Source organism: Montipora foliosa, chromosome 2 (assembly GCF_036669935.1).
Source record: "Montipora foliosa isolate CH-2021 chromosome 2, ASM3666993v2, whole genome shotgun sequence".
NCBI lineage: Eukaryota > Metazoa > Cnidaria > Anthozoa > Scleractinia > Acroporidae > Montipora > Montipora foliosa.
In genome coordinates, this window is record NC_090870.1 from 36,820,443 (window position 1) to 36,837,942 (window position 17,500).

Sequence of the window (17,500 nt, forward strand, 5' to 3'; positions counted from 1 at the left end):
TTCGGGAAATTTCTTGTTCGCCGTCACTTTGGCATTAGATATGACATCTTTGTCGTGTTCCTTCATGAAAGTTCCTTGGTTCGTTTCCTTTATTTGTGATTTTTCTTCTTTTGGCAGGATCCCGAACTCTGTTGGACTCCACCTCCCGCTCTCAGAATGCCCCTGGCTGATGTTTCTTGTCGACTGGCGAATCTCTTTATATCAGCTGGAGCAAATCCTGATGCTTTGAACAAAGAAGGACAAACCCCCATTATGATTGCCATTCTGCAAGTGTGTTACTGTTAACGTTTTTTTTATACGGCTAACGATAATTTATAACGTGCAGTGGGAATTTAAGCTAGGCATTGGTACAGATCAAAGAAGGGGCATTTGTGCAAGACGTTTTTGGTATCTAGACGCATTTAAGGACGGTGCCTACTAATTCAAAGTATGTTTTCGCAGTTTACTGAATATGCGGGAAAAGCAGATCTTAACAAGTGTTATTGAAATCCAAAAAAGAAAATTGGGGTTAACCACGCATTTTTGAGAGATAATTAATCAACAATATTTGTAAACAGCTTTAAAATACAAAGCAATGTAGGGTGTTCTTTTCCAAATTGAAGCTTAATTATCTCAGAAAAATGCGTGGTTACCCCCAATTTTATTTGTGAATACCAAGTTGCACCTGCTAAGTTCTGCTTTCTCCGCATAGTTTAGAACCGCGCAAAAATATCCCTGTATTAATAAGCAACAGCCATAGGAAATGCGCAATAACAATAGTAGGCACTGTCCTTAACGTCTGAAACGTTACTGTGCTTTATATAAATATGCAGTTTCGTATTTTACTGCAGCCATTCATGTTTTCAGCAATAGCTGGCGCGGAATCATTTTAAAACGGAAACCGACGAAAATGATCTAAATTAGCCAATCATAAAGCTGGATATAACCCATCAATCCGTTCCGCAAAGGTGGTTGGCCTCGCTACAGTGATTGATTGGAATTGAAGTCAGAGTCCACAAGTTAAAGAAAAGCGCAATAAAGCCGTCGAGGTAAAACCAGAAAGACGACATGGTCAACATTCACGTTTTTCTCATTTTCTTAGGGATTAAGATTTTTCCGCAAGTTTCCCCATTCAAATACACTGCAGTTCATATTATCCTCAATTAAATTATGGGACACCCTGCATGAAGCCAAATCTAAATTTGACGTGAAGTGTGGTGTAATTGTCAAACACATATTAATTTCTCCTTGTTGTTCACCACCCTAAAACGATTTTGGTGTCCAGGCTTACTGTGCTGTACTTTTTTTGCCTTGCAAAAATACGTTTTGTTTGAAGAACAATTTTCCTCTGATTGAAACCTTGTTGGAATGTGGAGCAAAGGGATCAGAAGGAAAAACTAACGAGGGCTCACAGGTGTTGCACGTGCAAGCAGGGAAGGCAGATGAACTAGATTTATCCAATCTCTACCCCGATGCTCATGTGGTAAGTGTTTTGGTTTAAGGAGGTCCACATGCAGCAATAGGCCATTTCCGAGATCATGTCTACCTCCTCTTCAAGGCGAGTCTAAGTGCGAAGTTTTTGTTATGAAAATTAGTTTTCATTCATATGTAAAGTAGAACTAATTACCATCACAAAAACTTCGCACTTAGACTCGCTTTAAAGAGGAGGCAGACATGAACTCGGAAATGGCCTATTTAGACCGTTGAATAATCCGCGTTCTTTATTGCATCGCTAGAACGATATGGCGGTACCTACTATTGTCAATGTTTCTGTTAGAGATATAACTTTCTGGGTTTATTGGTTAACAGGGTGCAAGTTGTGTTTTTGCTGTTACGTTTCAGTTAAAAAGGCCCTTTTATTTTTGCTTTAGTTGCTTGTATCACCACTCGTAGAAGAAGCCATAACCATGAACGCTCTTTCACTCGAGTTCCAATTCTACGATTTTACACAGACCTTCGCTTTCCCTCAAAACAATAAATCAACACTTTATTGTCTTATTTTTCTCCTGGATTTATTGAGAGATTTAGACATTCGTTTGGGGTAAACGGCTGCATCTCACCAAATTGCCACAAAATTACTTATACCTCCAACTTATTTCTATCGTTTGCTGAAAATTGTTTTTTTGCTGAGCATGCGTGGATAAAGAATTTTGACTATCGGGTGGTTCTCTGGATGGAAACCTCTTGGTCGTCCACTTCACTATAAATGTCTCGCTAATAGGCTAAATTAGTGCTCTTTGTTGGATTGAAACAAGCATGCCACAGAGGCTATAAGGTACTTAGGTGATTTTCGTTATAACAATAGAATGCCTGTCTGATCGTGATTCCAGGTTTTGACTGGAAACCAGGAAGAACTGAGGGAGCAGAAAAAGAAGCATTTAAAGTCCCTTGTCATGAGAGCAAGCAATGAAATGATGGAAAAGTTGATCGGTGGAGGAGCAGAGATTAATTGTGTGAGAGCGGATGGCCTCACTCCCCTGATGCTTGCTCTGACAAAGGTAACCGTTGGATTGTTGCCAAATGGACAATTCTAGCTCCAACAGGGTTTAAATCTGCACCATTTTCAACTTTTCTTTTCTTTTCTTGGAAAACAAAAACCTCTTAAAGTTCGTTTTTTATTAGTTTAAGTTCTTTTCGCGCTTCGTAAGTTTACAGCGAAAATTTAAGGAAACTGAGTGTCAAGATTCCAATCAAATCAAAGAAGTTCCATACGCGGGAATGCAAGTGTTTTCCTCTGTCTTGCAGATACTGGTCACACGTAACATACATGTACCTCGACTGTGAGTTTCGATCTGGTAATTCTCGCATTGTCAACTTATAAATGTCATTTCTTCTTTGTTGATAGGGAAACATGGACCAGTTCTCAATGCTTCTTGATCATGATGCAGATCCCTCCTTGGGTCTTGACAAGACTGGCAGAAACATTCTGCATCTGTTAGCTTCCAAGTGCACTGGAAATGCAGACTTGAGGATATTCATGAAGGTTATTCTAAAAAAGGTAGAAATCATTGAAGGATTATAGAAACTTCCTTTCTGGTCAGTGCCGAGTCATTGGCTTAGTATAGTTAATCAAATGAGTTGTTACTGTTGCAAATGTTTCGCGGACTCAAATACCTTACACCTAAGCAACACCTTGTAAAGTCATAGCGGCTCCAAAGCTGAGAACAAGTAAATGATGCCAGGATACTACACATGGCCTAGCAGCTGCAGTATTAATTGCTTGCCAGCCGACATATGTTGCTGCAAATGCTTCCACGGAGAATGTGACATAATTATTGAAATAAGTGATACGTACCAAGTCACTCATTACAAAGAACGAGATAGTCATACATTACGTAGCTTAGAGTAGACGAAAAGCTGCCTAGTTTTTACGATCACAAACCAACATTTCTAAATTCCAATTCGATCGGATGCAAGATCTCCCAGAAAACCACTTTCGAGTGAGTGTAGCTTTCTGTGTAAATATTATTAATTATAATTATAATTATTATTAGTTAAGTGCATATCAGAAAATCTCTGTACCTCCAAACCGTTGCTAAACAAGAGATGTTGATTTTTTTAATTCCAATGATAGATTGATCCTGAGAATCTACCGCAAATGGCTAATTCAGTGGATAACAATGGCTTCACCCCTTTCCTTCAAGCCTGTGAGACCATAGCCTTATCACCACCTGTTGAGGTAAGTCAAAGGAATTATCGCGCTTTCACGTGCCAAGCGATGTCTTCAAATGTGGTTTCGCTTTTGTTCGAAGTGACTTTATGCCACGTCCGCACACAAGTCGATTGCGGACCTAAGATTTTCGACGACGACGGTTGCGAGAACCATTCCTACCAGTTTCAGTTCCTGGGTCAGTTAATCGGGCCAATAATCACGTAAAGCACTAAACCGAAAGGCATCCCAGTTTACGAATAGATTCAGCACAATAAAAAGTTGATTAAGGTTTTCCGTTAGACAGCCGTGGCCTTGGGAGCAAGACTTATGTGGAGAAGTTGAATAGATATACCGCCGGTGTTATTGAAGGCAAGGCGGTTAAACTGAGTTCATACCAACATTTGGCTAGGCCAGCCAACAAGAGCGCCGGAAAAACGAAAAGACACATTAAGCTACAAATACATTTATGTATGGGCGCCATTATACCTTCTGTCTGAATTTAAGCATGAGTAACAAATTCACAAGTTTAACACCAGAGGCTGTGATTTGCTGAGCATTCCTCGCATTCTTCTTAGTGTTAGTATCAAGGAAGTGTAGGATTTAGTGGTGTTCGTACATACAGTGCCCTGCCGCGAAAACGGCCAGTTGAGGACATTAGCGAATTCAAGATGCCATCTTAAGAAATGGTTATAATATTGAGAAAAAGCGCTGGGGGAGTTTATTTTTATTTTCATGAGGATCTACTTCTTGTCTATCTTGTCTGAGTTAGTAATATATTAGTGCTGCATTTAAGCTGGCTATGCTAATATGGATGCTCCGGAATAAATGTTGATTTAAATGGTTAAATATGGGTCATGAACGCGGTACTGAACGAGATAAAGGTTTTTGACGGTAGAGGGAGTGAAAGGACATCGGAAAATGCCGTTCAGTACTGGTAATTGAACTTGCTTTCCTTTTCAGGAGACCAATGAGTTTGTAAAAGGCTTCATCAAGGTAAAGGGCAGTTTTTGAAACCTAGCTTGTACAATTCAGTGATCCATATTTGTATCTTTCCTTGTGAAGGACTATTTCATTCTAAAGATTTCTGGAATCTCTTAGCACTGCAATTGATCCATAGTACGTGATGCTAATGCCAAAACGTGTCTGTTAGAGGTAATGACCAGAATAATGTTTACCGCAAGGTGCTTTCAACTGAAGACGATCCGGACCATTCGGTTGAGTAAGTTGCTGGTAAAAAAACAGCTTGGCTATGAGAATCACAATCTTTCAAGCCAAGAAGCTGTTGAAGGAAAACGGAAGATGAAAACGGGTGATTTGAAATCTACTTCAAAGCAGAGCACAAAGTATTGCTTTAAGCATAGCTTTTGATATTTCGTCCTTGGCCGCCATCTCCGGGGTGTTTTGTGTGCAAAACATGTCTCCAAAGCGCGGACATGTGCGTTCGCCATCTTTAAGGCTTGGGTGCTAGGTGTGACGTCATTGTGCTCACTGCCAACACGCCAAATAGTGAATTATAATTTTTAGTTTTCCCATTTGTCTAGGTGACGCTGCTGCAGTTATCTTTCGTATGTCCATGATTAGAAGGCATGGAAATAAGTGGCAAGACAGAAAGTGTAGGTGGTAAAGGGATGTGAACTCGACTGTAAGAAAGCGTCTTAAATGCGATCAATTTCAATTTCTCGTTGGCCTTTGATCGATATACCGGAGATGGTGGACAGTGGCTCATACTGTTCTCTATTAATTTTGTTCGTGATCTTAATCCGCAGGCTCTGATTGACAAGTTTGGATGTAGTGTGAAGGCCAGAGTTGGTAAAGTCAAGAAAGGGTTAAATGTACGTTTCTTTGAAAAATTGATGAAGACGGATTGCACCAGTGAGAGTAGTTCGAGTGGGATTTGTTTTTACGTCATTGACTCACGTTTCAACCTGAGTGGAAGTCATCAAGAGTCAAGATAAGGTGGACAAAAAATACAGCGCCGGCCTAAATCGTCTCTTACGAAATAATTCTTAAATACCACGACGATTTAAATGTGACAATAGCAGTTGCTATCTTTACGTGGAGCGTGCCGTGACATCCCTTGAATTAAGGGTTTCTTATTCTGTTGACCAGGCCATCCTGTTCTAAACATTACTCCATTTGGTCTCTATTTGAATTAGGTGAGTTTGAGAAGCCCTCCATCATTCCGTTTGACTCGAGAAAAAGGCAAGGGGGTGGATATCTCCCTAATACGCAAAAAACAGAAGATGTGGATTGATCAAGACGAAGATGATGGTATTTCCAAGAGCGGAGAAGACCATCTTCCACAAGGTAATGCTTCGCTTTCTGTCTAGCCTGCAAACAGGCTCTTCCCTGTTGAAAATAGCCCCGCGGTCGAGATATAAGGGCTTCGTGGCGAAACTAGTCACCAAGCCCTTATATCTCGACCACGCGCCATTTTCAACGGAAGAGCCAGCTTGCAGGCTACTTTCCATCAAAAACCACGACATTAAATATTATTTTGGCATCGATGATCTTGGAAAGTTCGTACCTGTCACCAGCTATGGTTCCAGTTATTATGGAAAGTGAAGAACGGTTGTTGGTGAGCTCACAGCTATCTCCCCTTTGTTTTTCCCCTGTGGTCATCAATATTTAAAATGAGAAAATTACAAAGGTGTCATTCGTCTCATATCGACTTGTCTACCTGATTGCATTTTTCCTGTCATTTTCTTTACCTTTCTAGTTTTTCAAGGATGGTTTCCAACTGGCCAAATGACTCAATCTTCACGCGACTAACTTTCGATTTTTTTCCGTGTAATCATGTCATCAGACACCTCGCTTACTTTTTTCCTTGAAAGAGACTTTACCAATGCTCTCATCATAGAATAGCGAGGAAAGGGTCTGTGAATTTTTCTGTTTTAGCCTAATTAAGTTGCGCACGGAGTTTGATTTTCTTTTTTTTTCTTGCCGCAGAGACAACAGAGTCAATAGATGATTATGGAATGACAGGTTGGTAAAACTGACTCCACGAATTAGCCGTTAAATCTCTAACATTTCACTTAGCTCCGTTTTAGATCGGAACACAATTCCTGTGATGCAGACTAAGGCGGTAATTGAGAGAACGACGAAGGCCAAAATGTCCCTCTGAAGGATGACATTGGATGCAAGAAGGGAAGCAGAGTCAATAGCTTCTTGCGCACTGTATCGCTTTGATGATAAAATATGTCCACTTCATTTAAATAAGGGCGTCAGGTTGATTGCTCTCAGTTTCATTTTTCCTCAGGACTTTTCACATGCCTTCACTTCCTTGTTTACGACAAGTGGAATATTTATCCATTTTTGGAGCTTATTCTTCAGTATGTGAAAGGATTCAAGTCTGTTGTCAACTCCTTTGACAGTCACGGTCGCACACCATTGCATTTGGCCGTTAAGTGGGGAAACACCAAAGCCGCTAAATTGCTGGTAAGGTCCACGGAACGAGAGATTGAAATATTGTGTTGTTAGATTTCCATAAATTGGAGTAAATGAGGAAAGAGTTGAAAACAAAAGAATGCTTCTTCTTTTGCCGTCGTCCGTCCGACCCATATTTTTTAGTTTTCAAAAAAAAAAAATAATACGAGAAAGGTACGAGAACTTTTTAACTTTAAACGTTGGTTCAAAAAAGGGAAAAAATACTTCATTAGACTGTACCCTCATCGGATTGTGTAATTTGCCTCCAGCAAGAGAGTATGAAGGTAAGAGAGGTAATCCCTCATATTGGCCCTATATCTATCGTAATCCCTTTTAAGTTATTTTTAGATCTCCTGCGAGATCTGGTATTCCCAAAAGAGTTAACTGATAGCCAATCATATTTCCCCATTTTTACCAATCATTACGTGGGAATTCGCTCAGCTGTCAACATTGGTAAAAATGGGGGCATATGATTGGCTATCAGTTAACCCTCGTGGGAATGCCGGATCTCGCAGGAGATCTAAAAATAACTTAAGAGGGATTACGATGGGAATAGGGCCAATATGAGAGATAACCTCTCTTACATCCATACTCTCTTGCTTGTTTTTATTTCGTAGATTTCACCAATTTCTAGAGCAGTATGAAGTCGTTCATTAAAGAACAATTATTATATGGCAAGTGTTTCTGGCCGATATAACGCGCGCTGTGATTGGCTAAGAGCAGCTAAACGCTAGGGCATTATTCCCTCGTAATGCCAACAGGCCGATTATGGTTATGCAAATTAGTTTTTTCCAGTAATTTGTTCCAGGTAGTCCCTGGTTTAATTTCCTGTCTGCACTTGTAAATAGCCAACTGGTTTGCCTCCGGCCAGTTGGGATTCTTAAAGTTGTTCTGTCCAATTCCTGGAGATATTAGCTAGTAGCTACTCTAAAAATCCGAGGGTAAATTATGATACTTATTATATCACTGCAAAATACCATGATGTAGCCCAGGTAAAAAGGAAGTTTTAAACGGCTTGGACGACGTAACACCCTTGAGTATTTCTTCATGTTTTCTATAGACATCTGTAGCATGGATTGTTCGTAGGTGATAGTCTCAATGAAGTGTCTGTGGTTTAATGTAAACTTTTAGTCGATTTTAAACTTTTTTCCGTGTCTCACTGTTTGCAGGGTCACTGCTAGCCAGCGAACGCAGACAAATTTCCGGGTTTCCCTCGGTGTAAAAACCTGTGAAACGTTTTCTTTTTTAGGTTATTGTTTGATGTCTTTTTGCTCTTTTGTTTTCATTGTGTTACATCATCCCTGAGTTTCACAGGTTTTTGCACCGAAGATGAGCCGAATTTCCGGACGTCGTTTCTCTCCACGACGGCCGGAAATACGTTTGCGTTCGTAGGCTACACTGTAGGGACAGTGTCATTTGGACATGTTTTCTATTTTAGATTGATCTCGGAGCTGAAGTAAATGTTCATTCCCTGAATAGTAAAGATGATGGACTAGCGACTCCACTGATATTGGCCTCGAGGTTTGAATAGCCAATCATATTATATTGTTCATGGTTAGACCTAGGTCAACTAGACGCTCCTTGAGCGTAAGCTGGGTTGCCTTTAATATGTGTTACACAAAAACAAAAGGCACTGAGTTGGGTGGTATTGAACTACAGAGTTCCAGTAATTTTTTTAAGTGGGGGGGCGGGGGGGGGGAGGGGAGGGGGTGATGTAGACCATTTGAGGGGTCACCCAGACGTCATGCCAGCAATGGCCCTTTGGCTCACATGTTGAATTATTTTGTAATGTCGTGTCCCGTTTTGAGGTCTCTGAGCTTTGGTAAGAAATTCAGTTCAAAGATAACAAAACACGCTCTTGAGTGAAACTCATTCGTTTCTTCTTTAAAGTGGCTATGCCACTCAAAATGATATAATTCCATGATTTGGGGTGCAGGGATGGCGCAGTGATGGGAGCACTCACCTCCCACCAATGTGGCTCGAGTTCGATTCCCAGACTCGTCGTCATATGTGGGTTGAGTTTGTTGGTTTTCTGCTCTGCACCGAGAGGTTTTTCTCCGGGTACTCCGGTTTTACGATCTCCTGAACATTTACCGGCCTTGATTTGCGTGTCCCCAATTAGTGCTCCAGCGCTAGAACGACTAGACACTTAATAAGTTGCTTTCCTTTCCTTTTTTTTTTTCCAAAATGCCCAAAAAGTCGAATAAAAAATTTCAAGAACCACTTAAAACTGTTGAACACCATAAAAGAAACACTGCAAAAGGAAAGAGGAGCATGGGTGGACATAAATGTACAAGATTGAAACGGATTACATTTGGGTAACCTTGAAAAAGGTCGACCCGACGTTTTTCAAAATTATGACAAATCGCCTCGATCGTATGTGGACGATTCAAAACTTTATTTATCATTTCTTAATACCGCTAATTTCTAATACCGCTATGGCCCAGCTTTCAGAAGACCTAAAAAATATCGCTGCCTGATGTCGTTCAAACAGTCTTTTAATAAATCCCGATAAGACTAAGTTACTAGTATTTGGAACACGTCAGATGCTTTAAGTGAAATAGTCTGCAAAAAAGCTAACTGCAAATTACTCTGACGGACGTTTTCCTGCATATCATGCATGTCTAGAGTTGCACTTAGCAAACGTTTATGCCACACACTAAGGAAGGACTGAACATGTTGTTTCCACTTTATTATTTCTCTTCTTTTCAGTCTAATCTGATGACAGGTCAAGTTTTTTTTGGTTTACATTTGCACCAAATGGTACCGCAAAAGCCGGGAGTTACGGTGTAGCACTTTTATTTCACGTAGTTTATTTTTGCGGATTTTGCGGATGTACTGGATCCGCAAAAATAATTTCCAGCAGAAAAAAACACCAGCAAAATTAAAAACCGTAAAACTTTACTCCCGTTAATATAACTGTAAATGGCTTTTCATCTACATACAGTGGGGTCAAAAAGATCGTTTATTTTGATATTTGCATCGAGAAAAAGCAATTGGAGATTCCTACAAACAAAACGGCGATAAAAGGTAAAGACAATACTTTTCCAGTCTCTGAGGCATAAGAATCGAACTCAAAGCAGTCAATCAAAAGGTCACGTCAACCGTTTTCTGAGGCCTCCAGGATGCCACGTTTTCCACGTTCTCGATGATTGAGGGGTTTTTTTACCAAAAAGTAATAGAAGTTGAAAGTAGTCTTGCTGCTTGAAAAGACTTGACCCTCCGTGAGGGTACACTGGGTTGCCTGTGGTACGTGCACCGTTCCAGACAATGTTTTTCAAGTTGGGGGGTCATTAAGAAGTCATACCAGACGAGGCCCTTTGGCTCACAGGTCCTAACACGTTCGTACGACAAAACAGATCTGTCCTTGCGTAATATGTAGCTCTAACAGTGCACGATATTGTTTTGGTATTGTCTATCATTGTAGTGCCATGGTAGAAGTCTTGGGTAAATAGTCTGAGAAGACATGCGGTTACTAGCAAAGTACTGAACCCAGAAAGATTGAAGAAAATAAATGGGAAGTGAGAAACATTGGCTTCTGGGCTGACATGTTGATAAAACTTCTTTTTATCACAAGTTTAAGCGTGCCCTCTGAGCATCTGACAGCTTTGTAATACCAAAGTTCACTGAAGTTAAGCCCTGTTCGGCGGGGTTAGTGTTTGGATGGGAGACCAAAATAATATACCCCTCATAAAACAGAAGCATCGGACCGAAAATACTATTAACGCTAACAAATGCGAACTCAGCAAGGTACAGATTTTGTTAGCTTGCTTTATGCAAAAACAAATATTGATGCAAAAGTAAATAAATATTGATACACAGTTTTTAGAAAGAGCAGAACGAAGTTTCCAGGACGATCGCTCGAGAATAACATATTTACGACATGAAAACAACATTTATTTTGAACCGTGAATATAGAATATAAACAGTTAGGATCAGCGACAAACATTTTGGGGGATTTTTGCAACGTTCAATTTTGTTATTGTATGTTTTGGCTGCACAAATAAATCGCAAAATCGAAAGTGACATCTCCGGAATTCAGCGGGCGCCTTGATGAAGTTACCGCGGCATGTTTACTCGCCAAACAGTGAAGTATCTGTGTCAAAGCATAGGACCGAAAATTATATTTTAATGCTATCAAATGCGAACCAAGCAAGATACAGATTTTGTTAGCCTGCTTTATGTAAAACAATTATTGATGTAAAAGTAAATAAATATGGATACACAGTTTTTAAGAAGAGCAGAAGAAAGTTTCAGGACGGTCGATCGAGAATAAAATATTTTGCCATCGGTAACAAAATTTACGACATGAAAACACACAATAAATTTCTGACAGTTCACATCAAACCCTTTTCGAAAGAACCTTGACCGTACATAAGCTCAAAAGAGACAACAAGCTTTCATTCAAGTAATTTTTCACTGTCACATTTCCAATTTTTTTTAACCTTTGCAGAGTTGAGTACAAAATGAATGTTACTTGCCAGACAAACAGGCAAACTTTAAATAGATGCGACTTAAGTAAACACTGTGAGACACACAACAGAGATCACAGATCTACTTGTGGTGTTCGATTCCTTCTCTGTCTTTGTTGAACCTGTAAGTTACCAGAGAAATTTCCATTTGGTTTCAGTGTTGTACGTAACACCACCTTGGCGAAATATTAGAAGTACAGCATATTTTGATTTCGGCTCGACGGGCGAAAGATTCACGCTGTCGAATTCCATTACTCGTCGCTTTTTTAAGATTCCAGATCTTTATGTTACACCACCTGTCTTGACGTTCCATTCTTGAGCTCCATGTGGGTATATTTTCTTTAAAGATGTACTAAAAGGCCATTCGCGTTACAATGACTTTCGACGCCGTTACAGGTTAATTGTGCAGAGCAAGCTACGCATTACCCCAGCCCCCTCAAACCTAACAAAATACGCACAGAAGACTCTATGCACAAAGACACCACTTAGCAGGGGAGTGACAGGCAAGACTTTTCCCGACACGGAAAATAACAAAAAAACCCACGAAATGAAACCAAGATTCCGACTGGGTTTGGCAACCCAGTAAAAACCGCAAGAATTAGTTTCCAGCGGAAATTTCAGTCCGAATTCGTGAATAATGAATGAAGCACAAAAGAAGCAACAAGCTTTTTTCAAATAATTCTTCACTGTCACAATTCCATTTTTTTTTACCTGAAGACTGTGCAGAGGTGAGTACGAAATAAATGTAAATTGCCAGACAACTGAGATGCGACTTCAGTAAACAATGTGATGCATTCAAGGCGTTCGAGTTTTTTTTTAACCCATACAGAATTTGCCGTTTGGTTTCATTCTTGTACATAACATCACGATTAGCCAAATAACATTAGAGATTAGACATTTGTGATATCCGACGGCGAAAGATGCAGTTGTTGTCGAAGACCATAACTTGTCGCTTTGAAGATTCCAGATATTTATTTTTCACCGCCTGTCTTGTTTATCCAATTGACTTTCCATTATTGAGCTCTATAAGGGTATATTTTGTTTAAAGATCCACTAAAACGCCATTCACGTTACAATGACTTTCGATGCCATGTCAGGTTAAGTTAAATATTCTACTGTGTCCATCGGATAAAATCTACCCATTTCTACTACCCCCTGAAATCGACCAAACATACACCCAGAAGACTCTACGCACAAAGACACTACTTAGCAGGGGAGGGATAGGGAAGACTTTTCACGACACGGAAAATAAAAATAAAAATATGGAGAAATGAAACGCCGATTCCGACTGGGTTTGGCAACCCAATAATAATAGCTTTGATCTGTTAAGGACACCAATACCTTGCATATTTCCAACTGATATCGACATTTTACTCAGCTGCGTCTGCTATGTTACGTCTTGGATCACGTCTCTTTAAAATCAAACTGTTTTTGTCCTTTCTCTTTTCCTTTTTGTCTTGTAGGCCTTCAAGTGTCCGACCTCTTACCTTAGATGACCTGTTAAGAGCAAATGCGGATCCCAATATTGCTGACAGTGCAGGTCGCACAGCTTTGTCATGGGCAGTCTGCAACCCTAGTGGTAAGTCACTCCATAGGTATTGGCATTCTGCAGTGGAGGATGTGAAGACATCCAAGGCCCATTTTAAACGTCGCATTTCACATGTGCCGACTCTAATGCAAATGAGAAAAATCTACTGTTTTCGCTCATTTGCATTCGAACGATTCGCCAACAAAGACTACGCTTTGCTGGACATTGCTGGCGTAGCAAAAATGAACTGTCCTCAGAGGTGTTACTTTGGGAACCGTCTCATGGTAAACGCAGTCGTGGAAGACCAAGAAAAACAGACGTTGACCAACTGATTGCTGATACAGCGTGCACCTATGAAGATCTCGCAAACTTAATGGACGACAGAGATAGATGGAAAGAGCTCGACCTGATTGATTGCTTTGATTGCATTCGAACGGGCCTTAGGAGACCGGTGTATTCAATGGAGTTCTACAGCTTCCACCCCATCCCCTTTCAAAAATGAAAGATCTGGATATATGATACTCAAATTGCATTAAAGGGAGTTTAACAGCTGAGCTTATCAGGGTTTACTTCCTTGTTAGAACTTGGCCGTCTTTCTTGGCTTTTTTTTGGGGATAAATCCGTGAGCCCCAAAATTACAATCGTCAGCGTCATGCAGGATTTTAGTCATATCCTGCACGTATTGATGTGTAGGTGTTTTTCGCTGTTCACACACTTGCAGGAACGTGATTTTGTACTTTGTAAATAAGGTATAAAATATGCTCCTTTTAACCATCTATCCCTGATGAAGTCTGCGTAATCAGACAAAACCGGCCGGAGAAATAGAAGCAAATTGACAAGATTTGTTGCTGCTGCTCACTAGTATTTATTTACAAAACACCACCCATTCATTGTTTTAGTTACCCTGCCGGTTTCGTAGGTTCTTACACCGAAACCATTTGTTTTATGTCGATCTCGACACTAGCCTAGATGAATTACTTTTGATGTATCAGTGACATTACATGAATCATTTCCGATATACTACCCTCATGATATTTTATTGTTTGTAGACAGTAACTCTACCCCTCTGAAACTTTGCAAATCATTACTTGAAGCCGGTGCAGATGTGAACACTTCAAATAGCAAAAAGCGCACGCCACTGCATTACGCTGTTAATTCTACCACCGGGGATTTTGAAACATTGACTGAAGTGGAGGATCTCTTGATCAAATATGAAGCAAACACCACTGCTCTTGATTTGCACAATAGGATTCCTCTTTATTATGCCTTCGTCAAGATGCGCGGAAGGTGAGCCCTATGTAGATCGGGTTATCTTTTCTCGCGTCATGTTGAAACAAGAATGGTTCTAACTTCAAGATTTTCCGTTTTGAAAAGGACTGGAAAAGAATGCAGTGAGCATTGCCAAACGCTCTTAACGCTTCTTTATGATGAGTGCAAGAGATTATTTTTTTCTTCCTATTCCGAATTACCCCCAAACTCATCTTAATGGAGTCTTGTTAAGGGAACAATGTGTATTCACTTACCACTTATTGATTTGTCCACATTTACTTTTCACGGTTAGTTATTGACCGCAATACAGTGTTCCTAGTTTCCGTAGACTGCAAAACAGTCGTATTTTTGGCGAACGCAAGCGACACGGTAAAATAATATTCAAACGAAAGGTCTGGAGCGAGTGTAGAAACGGCGAGGGAGAATGTAAGGCTTGCGCGCTTCACACGCGAGGATCACGCTTACGGCGCTTCGCGCCTTCCGAAAATGGAAGAAAACGACTGTTTTGCAGTCTATAGTCTCCGCGGTGTAAGCTTCTGCAGAATTAGTAGATTTGCAAAGGAAAAATCACTTTGTTTTCCATCTCTTTGCAGTAACTGTGGACCTAGTGTGGAAGCGCTATCACTGGGAAACTTAACTTATCTCTGTGCTTCTTTTTTTTTTCGTCTGAAAGACACACAGAGTATACCATGACCGACCCAATATCTGTGGCTGGTCTGCTGTGTGAGGCAATGTCTGAACAGGGTAAGGATATCAAAGCCGAACTGAACCGCAAGGACAAGTTTGGACAGACACCTCTGCACAGAGCAGCTCTGAGAGGAGCCACTATTTGTGCCTTGAATCTTATTCAGGTAAAAAAAGAAAAGAAAAACAGTAGCGCTCTTCATTTCCTAATCAATAATTTAATTTCGTGATTCCTTTTGTGAAGAAGATCCGGCAATAATCCTTCTCGTGGCTTCAAACCCGAGTTCAAACGAAAGGACAACAACAACTGAAGAAAGTTATGGACGACTTAACGCAATATCTGTCATTGTGCAACCATGCAGTAGCTTAAAAATATTGAAGCCGTCGTATAAGAAGGATGACCAAGAATCAGAAAGAGTCAGAATGGTGTAAAAATCTAGTCCACAATAGTTTTGAGTTGAAGACACAACATTATCATAGACATGTAGGGATATGTTCACGTCATTCTTTTTGGCCTGAATGTTGTTTCCAGGAGAAAGGTAAATGCTTAAAACGTTGCTGAATATGTTATTTCGTATCTCATTCTCTCTTTGTCTTTACAGAAAGGAGCATCTCTTGAAATCAAAGATAATGATGGTAACACTCCACTTTCACTGGCTGTGCGTGAGGGGCACGATGGGTAAGTCAATTCCATGCGCATTGTAATGCTTTTATAGCTTTTCCTTTGACTTTGTTTTTGTTATAAATGTGGTCAGGGTGGCTATGCTTGCAAACAGATAACCCTCCGGTGTAAGGAGGAGGTTACTTTACTCTCTATTTTGGCTACTCCGCACTCTACCCTGAAAGAGATTTTCTTTTCAAAACGGGACAGACCCTCCGAGTGATCATATCTAGGCCATTGAGATGGACATTGGGAAGGACATTGAGATGGGTGTCAAGTGGTTATGGTGGCCCTCATAGAAGACGGACAGGTCAGGGCAAGGATACAAAATCACCTCACCGGCCAGCACCCGCGTGCTGATAATAGCGATATCTTACTCCATAAGACCATTCAACGCTTTGAACTGAACTGGATGTATTTTCCGTGCATCAGACCGGTAGTTTCGCCCAGGAAAGTTAAGAAAAGGCTACATACTGCAGGATGAAAAGTCATTAGCTGGATCTCACTTGACTGTCTTCCAGCTTTTCAATGAACGAAATCAGATTTGAACAATCCTGGCGATGTCTTCTTTTACCAATCATCTTGTTTTTTTTAAACAACTGTGTTGACATTCATACTTGTTGCTTGCAGTTTTGTAGTGGTTTCTATCGAGAAGCGATTAGTTTTTCCTGCTAAAGTGGCTTTTTTACGTCGTTCCTGTTTTTTCATTCTAGTTGCGCTATGATGTTTATGCAGAGTAATGCTCCAGCGTCTTGTCTGGTCATTAAGCCTCTCACACCAGATGACTGGAAAAGATATGAAAAGGAGTAAGAGTATTTCATTGTAATGCAGTTTTTTACAGCCATTTATCCTTTTGACATTAGGAAGACAGTGATTATAATGGCAGACGCTTTTGCGGTTGTCATTTGAACAACAAAACCAAGATTGGGATAGGTTTGGTTCTGTTTGGTTGCGTGTTTTTTACGTCGTGAATCCGGTCTGACATTGAGATGGGTGTCGAGTGGTTGTGGATGAATTTTTTACGGATGAGGATGGGGGATGCTTAAATGGTTATGATTGTCATGATAACATATTAGCATATTCGCTGCGGAACCACAAATCACACTGATCAGAAGTACGCTGGAGAAGTTGTGCAGAGAGGTAGCAGTCCCAGCCTCCGGAAATATTTCAGTACCTTAAAGAAAAGGCACTTGTGGTTTAAAAACGACCCATCGAGGTAGCCGTAAAACCAGCCGGACGCCTAAGCTGGGATCGAATCCTTAGCTTTTGTTTTTCCAAACAACCCTAACGAAGGTATTGTCCGTTTTGCTCCGAACTGAAATTTACAGAAATTTTGTGTAAATGGAAAGCACCCCAAAACATAGCCATTCCAAAACAGACACAGGCAATTGTAGCGCAAAGCAAATATATGTATCCAGAATTAAGCGCGGGAAACCCGCTCAAGCAGGTTAAGATTGATTTAAATTTTGTATTCATTTGATTGACTATGAATGTGGTGCAAGATTTTTAAGCCAATCACCATTGCTTTTGATCGGTCAACTGAATTAAAAAACCCCGGCGCGTGTAATTTGCAGGTCGCAGGTCGCGGGTTGCAGGTCATTGTTTCACCAATACAGAAAGTATCCTAAACATTCTTAAAAGCTAACCTTAGGCCTAATTAGGCCTAAACAAAAGTTTTTAGGCCTGAGGTTAGCTTTTATGAATGTTTAGGATACTTTCTATATTGGTGAAACAATGACCTGCGACGTGCGACCTTCAAATTAGACCCGCCGAAAAAGCCCACTTTAAGGAGTTTCTCATAAAAAAATTAAGTCAATCCCCTCGTGAAA

The 17,500-nt window shown here is 40.4% G+C and overlaps 1 protein-coding gene across 2 annotated transcripts in view; it reads left to right on the top strand.

The window, feature by feature from the left end:
- The window catches only part of LOC137992983 (poly [ADP-ribose] polymerase tankyrase-like), a 73,706-nt gene that overhangs the window by 36,622 nt on the left and 19,584 nt on the right, over positions 1-17,500 (top strand). For both annotated transcript variants that reach the window (XM_068838620.1, XM_068838621.1), the window contains exons 16-31: positions 118-270; positions 1,316-1,462; positions 2,310-2,477; positions 2,825-2,977; positions 3,554-3,658; positions 4,592-4,624; positions 5,398-5,463; positions 5,788-5,938; positions 6,581-6,616; positions 6,891-7,069; positions 8,496-8,578; positions 12,993-13,108; positions 14,107-14,344; positions 15,000-15,177; positions 15,613-15,689; positions 16,385-16,477. In XM_068838620.1, coding sequence (XP_068694721.1) covers positions 118-270; positions 1,316-1,462; positions 2,310-2,477; positions 2,825-2,977; positions 3,554-3,658; positions 4,592-4,624; positions 5,398-5,463; positions 5,788-5,938; positions 6,581-6,616; positions 6,891-7,069; positions 8,496-8,578; positions 12,993-13,108; positions 14,107-14,344; positions 15,000-15,177; positions 15,613-15,689; positions 16,385-16,477 — 1,976 coding nt within the window. The remainder of the gene's footprint in view (positions 1-117; positions 271-1,315; positions 1,463-2,309; positions 2,478-2,824; positions 2,978-3,553; positions 3,659-4,591; positions 4,625-5,397; positions 5,464-5,787; positions 5,939-6,580; positions 6,617-6,890; positions 7,070-8,495; positions 8,579-12,992; positions 13,109-14,106; positions 14,345-14,999; positions 15,178-15,612; positions 15,690-16,384; positions 16,478-17,500) is intronic.